The sequence below is a fragment of the Bicyclus anynana genome, chromosome 8 (genome assembly GCF_947172395.1).
Source record: "Bicyclus anynana chromosome 8, ilBicAnyn1.1, whole genome shotgun sequence".
Classification (NCBI taxonomy): Eukaryota; Metazoa; Arthropoda; class Insecta; order Lepidoptera; family Nymphalidae; genus Bicyclus; species Bicyclus anynana.
The window spans coordinates 10,980,590-10,996,302 of NC_069090.1; the positions used below are offsets into that span (position 1 = coordinate 10,980,590).

The 15,713-nt window shown below is 33.8% G+C and overlaps 1 protein-coding gene across 2 annotated transcripts; it reads left to right on the top strand.

Annotated features, from left to right (window-relative positions):
- Positions 1–415: 415 nt before the first annotated feature.
- LOC112056331 (uncharacterized) lies at positions 416–14,591 on the top strand. 2 transcript variants are annotated; one of them, XM_052883055.1, is made up of 9 exons: positions 416–555; positions 1,957–2,075; positions 4,980–5,203; positions 7,069–7,184; positions 7,618–7,656; positions 8,392–8,456; positions 8,896–8,983; positions 9,845–10,030; positions 11,418–14,591. In XM_052883055.1, the coding sequence occupies exons 1-9, from the start codon at positions 543–545 to the stop codon at positions 11,618–11,620; spliced, it is 1,053 nt and encodes a 350-aa protein (XP_052739015.1). In that variant the 5' UTR covers positions 416–542; the 3' UTR covers positions 11,621–14,591. The 2 variants fall into 2 exon arrangements, with proteins under 2 accessions (XP_052739015.1, XP_052739016.1); XM_052883056.1 differs by lacking the exon at positions 416–555 and adding an exon at positions 940–1,098.
- The last annotated feature ends 1,122 nt before the right edge of the window (positions 14,592–15,713 follow it).

A 15,713-nucleotide genomic window follows, 5' to 3' on the forward strand; every position in this document is an offset into this window, starting at 1 on the left:
GACCTAGCGACTTATAACGACATATAATACGTTATTTTACAACCACTGTGAGGCAACTGGAAGCAATTTTCGTCGAATAAAAAAAAATTGTTAAATTTATTCATTGTCAACATGTATGATTTCAAAAAATCTGAATCTTCAGATAAAAGACGTAATATTTTGTCTGTATTAAATATAGACTTTTGAAACATATTACAGCATATTATTTCTAAATTATTATGAATTTATATTTTTTAGGGGGACAACTCAATAATTAAGGTGATTTTAGGGGTTTTTGACAAAAACTTTAGGGATAAATATTTTTGAGAGTTGGTAACACTGTATTAAAATTATTTATTATTTTAGTTCAGAACATAATGAGTGAGTCATGTTCGTTCACTTTGTCACATCACTATTCACTATTTTTGATTCAGTAAAAAATGGTATCACCGGAAACGTCAGTGGAAATTGGGCATTGGGCTCGCCTATTCAAATGATGGTCTTTTATTTATCTAATATTGTTGTTTATAAAACCTTAATATTTTGTTAAGTAATTTAAAACTATGGCAGATAATAGTAAGTATTATAACCATTTATCCACCTTATCCATCGTGATTTAATATATAAAATCTTCAAATATTATTCCGGGGCTCGTCACGGTTTTCCTCAAATTTCATAGTACGTAATAGTAATTATTCCGCGTGTCCCCACTCCCCAACGAACTAGTGGTTTTAATTTTTGCAATTAAACCATCGATCCCAACGGTTGGTTCTCTAAGACATCTTGAATCTCAGGAGACGCACCTATAGAGTTTATCCGCCGAACTCTTCTGCTTCTGGCTTTGGGCAACAGGCGCCCCGACAGGCGAGATTTCTAAGCTCAACCAATACCCCAGCGTCGCCGCTGAGGTCAAATTAGGGAAAAAAATAACTGGATTTTTAGAAATGGCACACGACATTGTCGGGCAGCAGCGACGCCGTTGCGTGTCATCAGCGTGGTCATTCTTTGGGCATCAACCTTTATGGATAAAGCTAAAAATGATGGTGGCTCGAGATCGTTGTGCTTGGAGTTCCATGCAAGAGACCTATGTCAAGCAGTGGACGTCTATTGGCTGATAAGGTAAACAAGCAAGAAAAAGTGTTTGATCTGTCAATGAAAGTGTTGTTTCCAGTTGCTCTTAGTCATAGTTTTGGGGAATTTTATTCCGCATACAGTCATAGCTGTGTATACTCATCAACAAAAGTATAAAAGATTTGATCTTCAATGATTGTGATAATTATTAAAAAGTAAACAAAAATAAGTTAAGGTACACAAATAAAAGTTCAAAAAGTCATATATTTTCCAAACTGAGCTTGCTCTGAAAGTAAAGCAGATTATTGCTTCACATTGTTCTAAAACATATTCCAAAGGTTATAACAGCATTGCTAGATTTTAATTTTTCCAAGTCGTGATTTAGGAACTTTTTGAGTGAAAAAGCAGGATTCTTTCATTGAAAGTGAGACATCGTAAATACATTTGAACAAAAGTTTTTGAATATTTATCTTTTTTTAGTTCACATTACATTCACATAAAAATAGATCATTAAAATATCTATAGTAAATGTACTTTAATAAAAATATGATATTGTAAATTATATTTTACCCTACTGCTAAATAGTTGAAGTCTTCTAAGTAAAAAAAGTTATTATGCACTAGAAAATTAAGGTATCTCAAACTATAAGTGCCACCAGACCTCACTTTCTCAGTGCTCTGCATGCACAGTCGAGTTCCCCAAAAAGCAGGACAAACCCTGTCCCATGGAGGACTTTTAATATTATGATTTAGAAATTGGGATGTCCTGCCAAAATTGGGACGTCTGGCAACACTGGGTTATACAAAGTTTATTGTGTAACTTCATAGCAGACTAGTAGTTTGGCAATAAATATGTACATCATAAAACATAACTTACATAATTAAATTGAAAGCTTTTTTTTTTCAGAGTTTAATGAATACAATACTTCCAGTTCCAAGCTGTATACAATAGTTCCATTTACTGCAATTACTGGGATATCTCTCATTATTTCTGGAATAACACTATTGTGTTTTCCATCTGAAATGGTATGTATTTTTTATTTTTATGTATATTATTATTAGTGGAGGGGCGGATTCAACTTAAGCCAGGTGGTTTACTTACTACTTTACTATTGTTTTAATTTGTACTATAACTTTTACAAAAGTACTTAATTACTTCATATTAATGCATAAAACATACTCCTTAAAATCAATAGGCAATATAATACTATTAATAAAAAGATAAAAAAAAAATAGGAAAGATTTGATTGTTTGTTTGCACAGGCTCAGAAAGTACTGAACCAATTTGGAAAATTCTTTCAATATTGGGATGCTACATTATCACTGGCACCTATATTTTATCCCTGTATTCTGGGAACAAGAACTACACGGGTGAAACCACGTGGCGTATGCTATGTAAATACACTTTTACACCTAGTCAAATAGGTACTAGAGATCTTATTTTTGGAAACACAAATTGTGTAACTTTACACCATCCTAATTGGATAGTTTTTTATTTCTTTTATTATTTTATTACTAGCGGACGCCCGCGACTTCGTCCGCGTGAAAATTGATGTACGCTTACAACCCTTATTTTGCCCTTTTCTATTTATATTTTTTGCTTGTTTTATATATATAAAAATAATACACTAACCATTTAAAAACAATATAACTAAAACAACAACAACAATTTAAATAAAAAAACTCTAACCTATTTTTTAGCCCTTAAGGAGTAAAATGAAGGACTTTTCATACAAAATTTTCAACCCCTATTTAAACCACTTCTGATTTTCTGATCTGATTTCAATAACATACCTACCACTTAACTAAAAAGCGAAAATTCAACACAATTGAAAATAATTGAATGTCTTCCTCATTATTTTACTCTATAGGGTGAAAATATTGAAATTTTTGGTTCATATTAAATTAAACCAAAAGAAATAGAATTATACCATTTTTATTTTTTGCCAATAAATTATGTCTCTAACTCTTTGAAAACTCGAGAAAAAAAATAACTCCGGTGATTTATTCTTTCAAGTGTGAGGATTGTATATTTTATTTTCAATTTTTGAAAATAATATTTAAGGACTAGTCGCGGCGGATATAAGCTCGGTGGCTTGTCGTATCTACTCGTAGAGAAAGGTAAGTCCATGCTAAGTAAATAGCGGATTTTTGCCAATAGGCTGTTTCAATTTGACTTATTTTTGTTAGACCAAACATTTTAGGCCAAATTTGCTGACCCCTAAAATCGACCGCTCTAAGTAAATCCGTCCCTGATAATAATAATAATATTTAGTCAAAGAGGAACAGGTATATGATCGTTGTGATTAGTGTTTTATATTAGTATAGCTTACTTTTTAAGTTAAGCTTATTAGTTTAACTTAGTTAATAGTTCTAAATTTTTTTTCCGCACCACTAAGGAGGAAAAGTAAAATAATATAGGACAATTTTCCCTGTACATTTAAACTAAGCGTTGGTTCGCTGTTTGTTAAACCTGGTTAAAAATAGACAAGCGTGTTACAAGGCTGCATCATCGCTTACCTTCATTCATGATTTTGGCATGATTACAGCCAAACCGCAAATAGTTGTCCTATCTAAAGTAATATAATGCTACCCACTCACCATCTAATAAGCTCATGTTCTCACAGCGCAAACGGTCAAGACACGATCAGTTATATCGAAGGAATTAACTCAAAACCGACCGATTTTAAAAATTCTTTCACCAATATTTTTTCATCATATTATCATTACAAACAATATACCTAACTAGCGGACGCCCGCGACTTCGTCCGCGTGGAAATCTATGTAAACTTTCAAGCCCTATTTCACCACTTTAGAGTTTGAATTTTAAAAATTTTTGAATTCCATTATATTTCGTATTTTTTTTTATAATTTATGAACAAATTTTTAAAACTGTTACTCTAAAAATGAAGAAATTTTCATACAAGCTTTCAACCCCTATTTCACCCCTTCTTATTTTATTTTCGCAATAAAAGTATCCTATAACCTTCTCCGTATTATAGTCTTAAGCCATGCCAAGTTTCATTTGAATTCATTCAGTAGTTTCAGCGTGATGCCCGAATAACAAAAAAACACGGACAGACAGACAGACATACAAAAAATTGAGAAAAAAAATATTTTTCTCAATTTTTTTGTCAGTATCGATTATATAATGCCCCCAACAAAAATTTTCAAAATATCTTCAATGTACAGAATGTACAAAATGTATAGAATTCGTATTATAAGTATAGATTCTAGATGGCGCTATTAGTACTCTATGCCACGGTAACATTTGTTGTTACAAATGGTACAAGTAAAATCTCAAATTGCGAAGAAATGTATAGTATTCGACCAGTTTTGTTATAAGTATAGATATAGAAGATAGATATAGATTATTGTTAGTTATTCTTAAAAGATATATATATATTCTGTCGCGGACTTTTTTCAGACAACAACATACAACGCGACAGGTCTAACAATCGTTTTGTATATCGTTATGTATATTAATTATTAAACACTAGCGGACGCCCTTAGACCTCTTTAATCTGACTATATCACAAAATCCGTTTGTAGTAGATACCTACTAACTATAAACTACCTCCCTGCCAAATTTCTGCTTTACATTAAGCGATTTTCGAGATTTCCTGGTGACCTTTCGCATGTTTATATTACTAGCGGACGCCCGCAACTTCGTCCGCGTGGAATTCAGTTTTTCACAATTCCCGCGGGAACCATGGATTTTTCCGGGATGAAAAGTAGTCTATGTTTTAATCCAGAGTAAAATCTATTTCCATTCCAAATTTCAGCCAAATCGCTTTTGTAGCCGCAGCGTGAAAGAGGAACAAACATACTTACACACTTACACACTTACACACAAACTTTCGCCTTTATAATATTAGTGTGATGTGATAGTGTGATGAAGATTATATTTTTATTTTGTTTTTTTAATAGGTCCACGAAGAAATAATTCAACAGAAACTAGTAATAGATTACACACATTGTACCCCATTGAACTCATTGTATGAAAGCTGCGAATATATCTTCCACAAAAGAGGCGAGGACATATGCCCATGTCGCATTTATCAGAACATCACTGACCGCCTGCAGGGCAAGTTGACTGTTTACTCTCAGATAGAGATGTCCAACCAGCAATTCTTGAACAGTGATAACTCTAGGTAAATAAGTTAAAGTTAATTTAAAAGTATATGTTATGGCCTGACCAGAGAATAAAAAATTATTTTAATAAAAAAATTTAACCGACTTCAAAATCGCAAAAATAAACCTAAAAGCGAAAAATAACATCGTATGTGCTGTGGTACTATCTGATCTGAACCGATTTTCATGAAAATTAAATGGGACCAATCTGAAAGTTTCTTTCAAACAAAAAAAGATTTTTTAAAATTGGTTAAGAAATGACAAAGTTATGCGGTATCAAACATTAAAAAAAACATGCGCGTCAAATTGGGAACCTCCTCCATTTTTTGAAATCGGTTAAAAACCTGGATCGAAAGTGCTTTTTAAAAGCTTGTACATGTGCATGTGCTCTTATAGTATTAATAATAAATAATAAAGAAATATACTTAAACAATACACATCACTATCTAGCCCCAAAGTAAGCATACAGAGTAGCTTGTGTTGTGGGTGCTAAGATAGCTGATATTATAATATTCATATACATTTATATACTACATATAAATACTTGTATAATGTATAAATACACACAGACACTGGAAAACACCCATGCTCATCACACAAATATTTTCCAGTTGTGGGAATCGAACCCACGGCCATGGATGCAGAAAGCAGGGTCACTACCCACTGCGCCACGCGGCCGTCAAATTGTAATAGAAGAAATTTGTTCTTTATGGCGAATTTATTTAGAAGCTAAGATGTGCTCCCTACACGAACCACAAATGGCTGGCCCTTTTGTTGCATCGGGACCTAAGAGAGAGTGATAATCCTACTCCACCGCTTTTGATCGACAATATGTCTTTTAGTCCATTGAAATGTTACATTTTTTAGGCCTTACCTTGGGTTTTTTAGAGGACGCAATTTCATTTTTTTGCTGTATAGGGTTAGTATAAAGCTAAAACCAAGTTTGTGGGGTCGCCACCCTTGTCCCGCGGCCGCCATCTTGAAAATAAGGGTTGAAATGATTTTTACGATATATCTCGTAAACTATTTATCTGATAAAAAAATTGTTAATATTTTTTTTAGCAAATTAAATTCTCTACAACTTTGGTTCAGTAAGTTTTTGTCGTAGAACAATAAATAAAAAAGTTAGAAGAAAAAATGTTCAGAAATTCTAGAAAAAAATTTATAACTTTTTTTTATCAATTTACGAAAAAATACATCAGACAATTTTGTAGATCATTTTTTGGGAAACAACTTTTATAGGAAACATTTTTTCATTAAGTCAATAGCTAAGGTTTTACAGCGCTCCGAAGTGAGTACTATTTTTCAGCATTTTCAATTATACATAATATATTATACGTGTGTTTCATCAATTATTGTTTTTTTTTATTTCCCTACACAGCAAAAAAATAAAATTGCGTCCTCTAAAAAACGCAACCCCAAATGTAATTTTTCAATGGACTATTTCTCTTTATGAGATAATATTTTGTTGCATGCTACAGGTCAGTTTATAATATACCTACTCAGACTAATTAGATAAAGACCTGCCTCGCAAGACATTATTTTTCTGTCAAAGTATATGATCAACGATCTTATGCGTTTAAAAACACTGTCTCTAAAGAATAGATGTTTCATAGTTTACAATCGTGTCCGTCGGTTAAAAACCTCCGTAAAAATACCTTTTTGTGTAGTTATATGGTGTAAAAAACGAACAAAAACTGCTAGTTTAGTATAAGATATGTATGAAATCTAAGCTCGTTTTCCTTAGAAAATGGCAGAAAATTTAGTTCGCGAATTTGGGTGCGATACTAGTCCTTATGTAATTAGTCTGAGTATACCTATGTATCTACTCCTATGCATGGGTTTTATGCTGTCATAAACTTTGTCTATTCTTATTATGCAACAGTATCAAGAATTTTGCTGACTTAGTATCGAATTCATCAAAACATTGTGACCCATACACAACTACAGAACCAACAAGCAATGAAACTTGTGAGGCCATACCAGACGAAATATTTAGAGGTAAGTTTTTTTTTCTTTTTATTCTTTACAAGTTAGCCCTTCACTACAATCTCTCCCGATGGTAAGTGATGATGCAATCTAGGATGGAAGCGGGCTTGTTGTTAGGAGGAGGATGAAAATCCACACTCCTTTCGGTTTCTACACGGCATCGTACCGGAACTCTAAATCGCTGGACGGTACGTCTTTGTCGGTAGGGTGGTAACTAGCCACAGCCGAAGCCTCACACCAGCCAAAATTGTATTATTATATAATTTTTTTTGGTAGTAGGAACACTTAGTTACCAATTTTACAAAGGTTACCAGAAAAATTAAGGGCTTTCCATACAAACTTTCAACCCTTGTTTCACCCTCTTCTGATTCAAATCATGCCGAGTTTCATTAGTTAACTGCGCTTTTTCAATCTCTATAAAAATAAATGTAACCTTTTTTTTCAGATAATTTCAAAATAGCAACAATGCCGAACCGGCTTGACGGTACGTTTAAATTTGATTCGCCTACCGAAGGCTCCTCGGTAAAAGTCGTTAAGAGATTATGTACTTTATTTAGAGACTATATTTTTTATGATGTAAAAATGTAGGTTACAATTTGTATATTTTGATTTCTTTGAGAGTGAAAATAGTAAATAAATATATAAATAAATAAAGAGTATTTTTGCGGCAAAACAATTAGGTACAGATTGACATACTCGTATGTCAATTTTACACTGTGGTTTAAAAGTTAGGGGTACATCAAAAACTAAAGATATTTTTCGACCTAAGCCGCTGGTCTATACGGAACCCTAGCATTGCCCGTGGCCCGATACGCACTTGACTTGGTTTTCTATTTTCTATTTATACGTCTCATTATTATCAACCCATACTCGGCTCACTGCTGAGCTCGAGTCTCCTGTCAGAATGAGAGGGGTTAGGCCAATAGTCAACCACGTTGGGCATACATCACACACGCAGAGAATTAAGAATTTTCTCTGGTATGCAGGTTTCCTCACAATGTTTTTCCTTCACCGTTTGAGACACGTGATATTTAATTTCTTAAAATGCACACAACTGATAAGATGCATGCCCCGGACCGGATACGAACCCACACCCACCGGAATCGGAGGCAGAGGTCATATCCACTGGGCTATCACGGCTCTCGTTTATATTATCTATTCGTTCATCAGGATTTCCGAAATTATATATATTTTTTTATTTTTTGATTTATTCTGACAGTGGCCCAGTTCTACAAAACGAATAAGTGGGGTCCAGCAGGAAACAACTCCGTAAATGGTCTTCGGGTGAGTAATTAGCAGGTTTTTTTTAATAACTGGCATTACGGCTCTGAGTTCTTAGGCCTTTGTGAGCCTAACAGTAATAGCAGATCGAACAGAACAATCTATACTAATATTATAAAGCTGAAGAGTTTGTTTGTTAGTTTGATTGAACGTGCTAATCTCAGAAACTACTAGTCCGATTTGAAAAATTCTTTCAGTGTTAGATAGACCATTTATCGAGGAAGGCTATAGGCTATATATTATCCCCGTATTCCTACGGGAACGGGAACCACGCGGGTGAAACCGCGCGGCGGCAGCTAGTGATTCTATATACCGTACTTGCGTAGACTAGTAGCTATTAGGTGATTGTTTTTATTGGCTTTTTAGTAGTATTGGTGATCAATAATCAAATCAATTTTAGCTGGTAAAAAGCCGATTGAATAATTATTTTTTATTATTTCAGAACGGTATAACAATATTGTTGAATGATACATTAGATAAGATGGGCAAGACGTCGATTAGGAACGGAAGTTTTATATTTTATATTTCACGTAAGTTCTTTTATATTTCGTATCTTTAGAATTATTGAGACCTAACGCAAAAAATCTAGTTTTTGAAAAAGATTCACGTAGGTCACGAAATTTTAAAGAAAATGGATGGATAAGATTAGATATTGTTTAATCATAAATATTTGTTTACAGTTGCATATTTTAATATAACCGCGTATCATTTCGTAATAAGTTTATGTCACCGTTAAATTGTAAAATACGTTAGCTTATAATCTCAATCGTGATTTTATAATCTACCGTCAAACTGAAAATACAGATTACAATTTAATGTGTTATTTTTCGGTATATTATAATCTATCGTAAGTGAAACCGTTTTTGGTTAGAAAATAGTTTGGATTAGGTCTATAACTAATTCTAATCTATATCTATACTTCTAATAAATCTGTAGAGAGGTCAATTCTGTACATGACTTCTAAAATCTCTATGAATATTATACACTCAGAGACTAAGAAGTCATATACTCTGTATATGACTTCGCTCGATCTCGTGTTGGCTTCAGTGTGCTCGTGGCGTTCGAGCCGTCCACATCGCTTGTTGTGTAATTCTTTATGGGTTACTTAGGATAGGCGGGGAGAGTGACTTGAGTAGAAAAAGGGAGTGTTTGATATCAGTCAAAGGATCCTTTAACCCTACACACATCGTTCACAAGTGCGTGATTCCACTTAAGGTCATCCTCTGCCATTCTAGGGTCTTATTTTGGTTACAGTTTGATTTGTTAATTAAGTTGTCCTGACAAGTGTAGTGAATCTTAACCTTTGTTCGACATTCGTTTTCTTATATTTGTAATCACTTTTGAGTCCTATAATAGTAGGTAGATAAAATATAATTATAATTTTGTTACAGTATATAAGAATACCAACATATGGCAGAGAACGTTTATCATCTCTGCACAGAGAACAGATGTCACAACTACACACAGGTTGTTCGTGATTGACTACGTCGCAATCGGCTTGGGCCTCGCCTTGCTGATCGGATCCATCGCTGTGTTAGCATTACGCAAGCAGTTGCTACGACCATTACGTGCATCAGGTAACTGGCTTCGTGGTTTTCCGTGTAATAGGGTAGTTGACTCATATCAAATGTACATGGAATAAGAGTCCGAAATATATCGATATCAATTAATAAAAGTTAAAGATTTCTTTTAAAACTTAATTTAAGTATCACGATTTTTTTTTTAATTTTCCAAACGTCAAAAACGCTATCGTCCATTTTGTGACGTCACTAACACACTTGATTGTAATAAACGTCGAGCTATATTCATTATTTTTTTTGTCAAACGCTCCCTTTGTAAGTTATTTATTATAGCGACGTCATGAAACAGTCGAAATACACTGTCATGGCCGACAGGCGTTTTGGCTCGTATTGTCAAAAGCATATTTATAAAACTAATATTTTCATGTAATCGTCCTCTCCTCAAATAATATTTAAAAAAAATATTTTAATACGATAATGAACTATTTAAGACTATTTAAAAAAAAGTGTCAACTAGCCTATTCCTGTGGTTAATTTAGCCAATAGGCTAGTTAACACTTTTTTTTAATGGTCTTTAAATTGTTCATTATCGTTCTACTAGATTGAAGATAATATTTTTTTAAGACCTGAAACCTTATAGACCCTGAATACATAATCGGCCATGGTGGTCTATATTTTAGTGTTTCATCACGGCACGTTTATACTAAATCTAAACAGAGATCAGATCATCAGAGTGTTAGACGAAATTTATTAGTTAATAATTAGACTGACATTTATTCCATTAGATGACATCAAGTAACATCGTGACGTCATAAAATGGACGGCAGTGTCTTTGACGTTTGGGAAAATTTAATAAATACATATGTCGCATATGCAAATACTAGCCGACGCCTGCGACTTCGTCCGGGTTAACTCGATGTAAGCTTTCAACTACCTCTATCTTTAGAAAATAAATGCATTTAAATGTAAATTTTTTTAAATAGGAAAATGGTTGTTGTGCCTCTCCCGACATAGATAGGTATGGTGTGTCGCGGACTTTTTTGTATATATTTATAAGATCTACAATTAATTAGAACATTTTATGGTTCTTACGTTTATAGTTTAGACAGCGTAAGCACAATAAGTAACTTTTCTGGTTGATGTTTTACATCTTGTGTCAGAGAACCCCAAATATCTTACGGAACCCTGTTTTTTTTTTTCAAAATAAAATTTAGCCTATGTTACTCGTGGATAATGTAGCTTTCGAATGGTGAAAGAATTTTTAAAATCGGTCCAGTAGTTTTTGAGACTATTCATTACAATCAAACAAACAAACATACAAACAAAGTTTTCCTCTTTATAATATTAGTATAGATAAATGATGTGCCACGCGGTGCGTTCCGGCGCCGCACCGAGGCACCGTGTGGTTCTTACAGGTCTCTTTTAATTTCTGATTAACTTATAGGGGCCGAGAAGAATAATGCAGCTGAGGTTACCGAAGGCGAAATCTCGTCAAACATCCGCAAGCCTAGTTCTCTGTCCACAGATAAACTGCTGACTACTGCAAACACAGACATCACAAGTATAGAGTCTGAACACAATGAATGTGATTCAGAGGACGATACAAAATGTAATCTGACGATATCAGACAAAATAAACGAAGTGTAGTGTTTTCAGTGGTATTAACTCAGACCAATTGTAGATGGACCAGTACTCACGAATCATTTTCTGAGTAAAATTAGCTAGGATTTGGTATATATAATATACTAAACTAAAAGGTGTTGCGTAATAGTACATTATGATATAAGTGCGGTAAGTTGAAAATTACAGCCGAGGCGATATTGCAGCTCGAGCCTTAGCGAGAGCTATAGTAAGGAAGCAGAGGCTGTAATTATCAAAGCGCACGTCATACGACTTTTTTATAACACATTTGCGAGGAAACACACTTTGAACACTATTATAATTAAATTGCATCTTTGCCTGTTTTCCATAAGATGACATTTTAATACACTTGTCATTTTTGCACAGATAACGAAGTGCGCACACCAGCACTTACCAGTATTACTAATAAAGTAAATTATTGTTTTTGTGTTTCTGATACAGATAAATGGTTGACATTTATTGTCAAAAATATTAAAATCTCACAAAGTTAATTTTATTCATAAAATGTTGAGCACTTTCCTGACATAAAACTCATAAACTCTTTGCCAAGATTTAAAAAAGTACCGTTCGTTTATAGACGGATGATAAAGGTTTTATATTACATCACGACACATGTGCATTTTACTATACATTACGGCACATGTGAGATACATTACGATGTTGAAATTGGTGCAATAAGCAATACTTTACAAGCTATTGTGTTATAAAAGCTATTTTTACAGAGCTATTTAACCGACGAACACGATCACAACTATGAAACATCGATACTATAGAGACTGTTTTTATAATCGCATTAGATCGTTGATCATATACTTTGGCTAAAAAGTAACGAGCGAGACAGGTCCTATACAATAATTGGTCTGAGGGTAATAACTAAAATACCTCGAACTCTCGATTCGAACAAAACTCGATCTGATTTTATGATATCTAATGCCATCCATACACGGTCAAGTAAACTGTGTTTTGGTATTTTTTTTCACTGTCCACATACCTATACTAAAGCCAAACTTGATGTGCATTGTTTATCTACAAACAAATTAGAAACAATACTAGACGGTATCCTAGACTGAGTGTGGCTGGCGTAAATAAAATGATTGTAATCACTACTCTACCTCAAAAACAGTGCATTTTTATAATATCAGTAAATGTTTTTCTCTGTGAGAAAAAATTGTTTTGCATTTAGACTGCTTTTGGATTTTTTCATCACAAATATTCTATAAATATTATATTGTAGGTGCATGAATGTCATTTTATTTTATTTGCGATATATTAAAACTGTCTATTTTATACTTTCTTACTTTTCGACTTTCCGCTAGTATAGTAGTTTAAGTTTAAGTTGTAGACAAGAATTTAGATTTCACAAACGTTTTCATTAAATGGCTACGTTTGTATGTATGTATGTGTATGTGTGTAAGAGTCATAAATGAAGATTATATTATCTACGATAAATTATTACAATTATACATACTATATTATAAACTAAAATAATTGTTATTAATTACTATTTAAAAAAATAATTGTTGTTAATTGATTTTTTTTATAAAACTTTATAACATCACCATTACATTGGTACACACGATCAAGTTTGCCGTTCAGTTTGCGGCGCGTTTATTGTTAAAATAGGATTCTTAAAAAAAAATACCGACCAAATTGAGAACCTCCTCCTTTTTGAAGTCGGTTAAAAAATTGAATGTCATTTGATATCGACAAGTCAGGTGATCAAGTTATCGATCAGATCTATCGTTTTTTAGTTTTCGGAGCGTTAGCGTTTGTAGAAAGAGAACCGACGTGCCACATGGCTAGAGACCAAAAGGTTATCCGTGGTTATGGTTTTGATATTTTTATCACTGTCCACATCCTTAAGCGCACTGCAATGTGGACGGTAAACTTGATTATACGAGTTAATTATGTGTTAACGTTAATATGTATTATGTCTATATTAATTGTACTTTAAAACGGTAAGTGTTTATTATAGCTATGTACACACCTAATATCAAAGATTACAGAATGATCCAGATTGAGTCTTTACCACCCGCGTGGTGCAGCCGGTGAAACCTATAAACAATGCAAACGTCCCGCGCGAGTCTTCACATTCACATGTTGTTGCTATCTACAAACTTTGTCATTATTTTCCCTGAATTTCTTTTTATTTTAATTAATACCCAGTAGTTCAGTAAACATATTATAACGTACCCATTTGTTGCATAATTTTAGGGAGAATATTTTAAATTTAAACTAACAACACCAAACTATTTTCTGGAGGTTTTGTATTTCAAGATTTAACACTAACTCAGACCAGACCCATGTAAGATACTCCATCTTCTTTCTTTTGTTTTTGTGTAAGTAAGACTGCATTTTTCGTATATAATATTGAAAATTATTGTGCCATAGTAATGATACGATGATACGCTTCGTGACTTTGTGTCTTACTGACTCAAGAATGTGTTCGCTTTTCAATTTGTATTTGGATTAGCTGCTTCTCTGTCGTGTTCCATGCGCTCTATCTGCCTATTCTTTAATCTGTGCCTAATATATGTATATTAGTTTGTAAAAACCTGCCAAATTAATTATTATATAAAATATATGTATATTTTTTAATAAATAATAATAACAGTTACTAATGGCAAACGGTCGTTAGTCTGCAGTTTGTCTTGGACAACGGAAACCACCACATGGAAGGGTCCATCAGGTAAAAGAAAAGTCTAGACCGAGGCAGCGATGGGATGACGACATCACTCAAGCGGTTGGGGATAGATTGGATTGACCAAGGCAAGGACAGGGAAAGGTGGAAAAGGCTGGGGGAGGCTTTTACCCAAAATGGGGTTCATATCCTAAAAAATATAGATTTAAGTTAAAGAGTAACAATAACTAACACTAGATATTAAATACATTAGTGTTAAAAAATAAAATTTATTAACACAATGTAAAATGTAAAAAATGATGATACTGAAATAAAAAGGCTTTATTATTACCCACAGCTCAGTTGTTAATTATTTAATTAACCAGCACCCCTATTTCCTATTTTGACCTTTATTATTAACCCATCGAACAAACAACAAATCAACCGACAAAATGGCATCTACACACTATGATACAAACTACAAATGGATATCATTTTATGTAGATGACACTCTGTCAACTGATTTGTTGTCCACTTTAAAAAGTTGGTAATAAAGACCAAAATAGTGAATAGGCCAGCTGGATCCTTATTCATTCATCATAATTCTATCATCTCCATATACCTGGTATACCTGGGTTCCCGGGGCCAACGTTGTATAGACCGGTGGGCATTCCCCTTTGAAAATGATGACGCAGATTGCAATTTCTCACTGCAGAACGGAAATGATGACGCAGATTGCAGTTTCTCACTGCAGAACGGAAGTAACTGCGCCAGCTTCAGATCTGACCCTTCCGCTTAATCTGCTCCTTCCCTCTCTGTGAGACGAATCCTCCCTGGTCCTTCGATCCTGCCCTACAGCCCTAACATCTTTCTGCTTCTTCTCCGCTCTGTGGCCCACGGCCAAAACACATTAAATAAAAAAAAATATATAGTAAAACTAGCGGACCCGGTCAGGCTTCGCTTTGACACTTCTTGTTCTTCCCTATCTCTCTACCCTACCCAACCCTAGTCCTAGGGTTTAGGCGTTTGAAAAATAGATGTTGGCCGATTCTCAGACCTACTGAATATGCATATAAAATAATAAAACAATAATTAATTTGAAAGCGGAACATAATAATTTTTTTGAATCAATATTTGTCATATGCATTGTTTAAGCAGACTCAGGAGCGGATTACAAAAATAAGAAAACCGATGTCGAACAAAGGCTAAGATTCACAATATTTGTCATCACAACTTAATTAACAAATCAAACAGTAACCAAAATAAGAACCTAGAATGCCAGAGAATGACCTTGAGTGGAGTCACGCACTTGTGAACGTTGTGTGTAGGGTTCAGGGTGCCAAGTCACTCTCCCCGCCTATCCCAATTAAAGTCCAATGGAAAATAGATTTAATACTTTTATTAACAAAGTTCCTTTCTATTCACACATTTTTCCGGTACGCTATCCAGTTTGTGTAGAAAATCCTTGTCGCGGTTCTA

Bases quoted from the DNA above. Each gene is read 5' to 3' on its own strand.
- LOC112056331 (XM_052883055.1), top strand. The intron at 5,204-7,068 runs GTAAATAAGTTA...ATTATGCAACAG, and splicing joins TTGAACAGTGATAACTCTAG to TATCAAGAATTTTGCTGACT. The intron at 10,031-11,417 runs GTAACTGGCTTC...ATTAACTTATAG, and splicing joins ACGACCATTACGTGCATCAG to GGGCCGAGAAGAATAATGCA.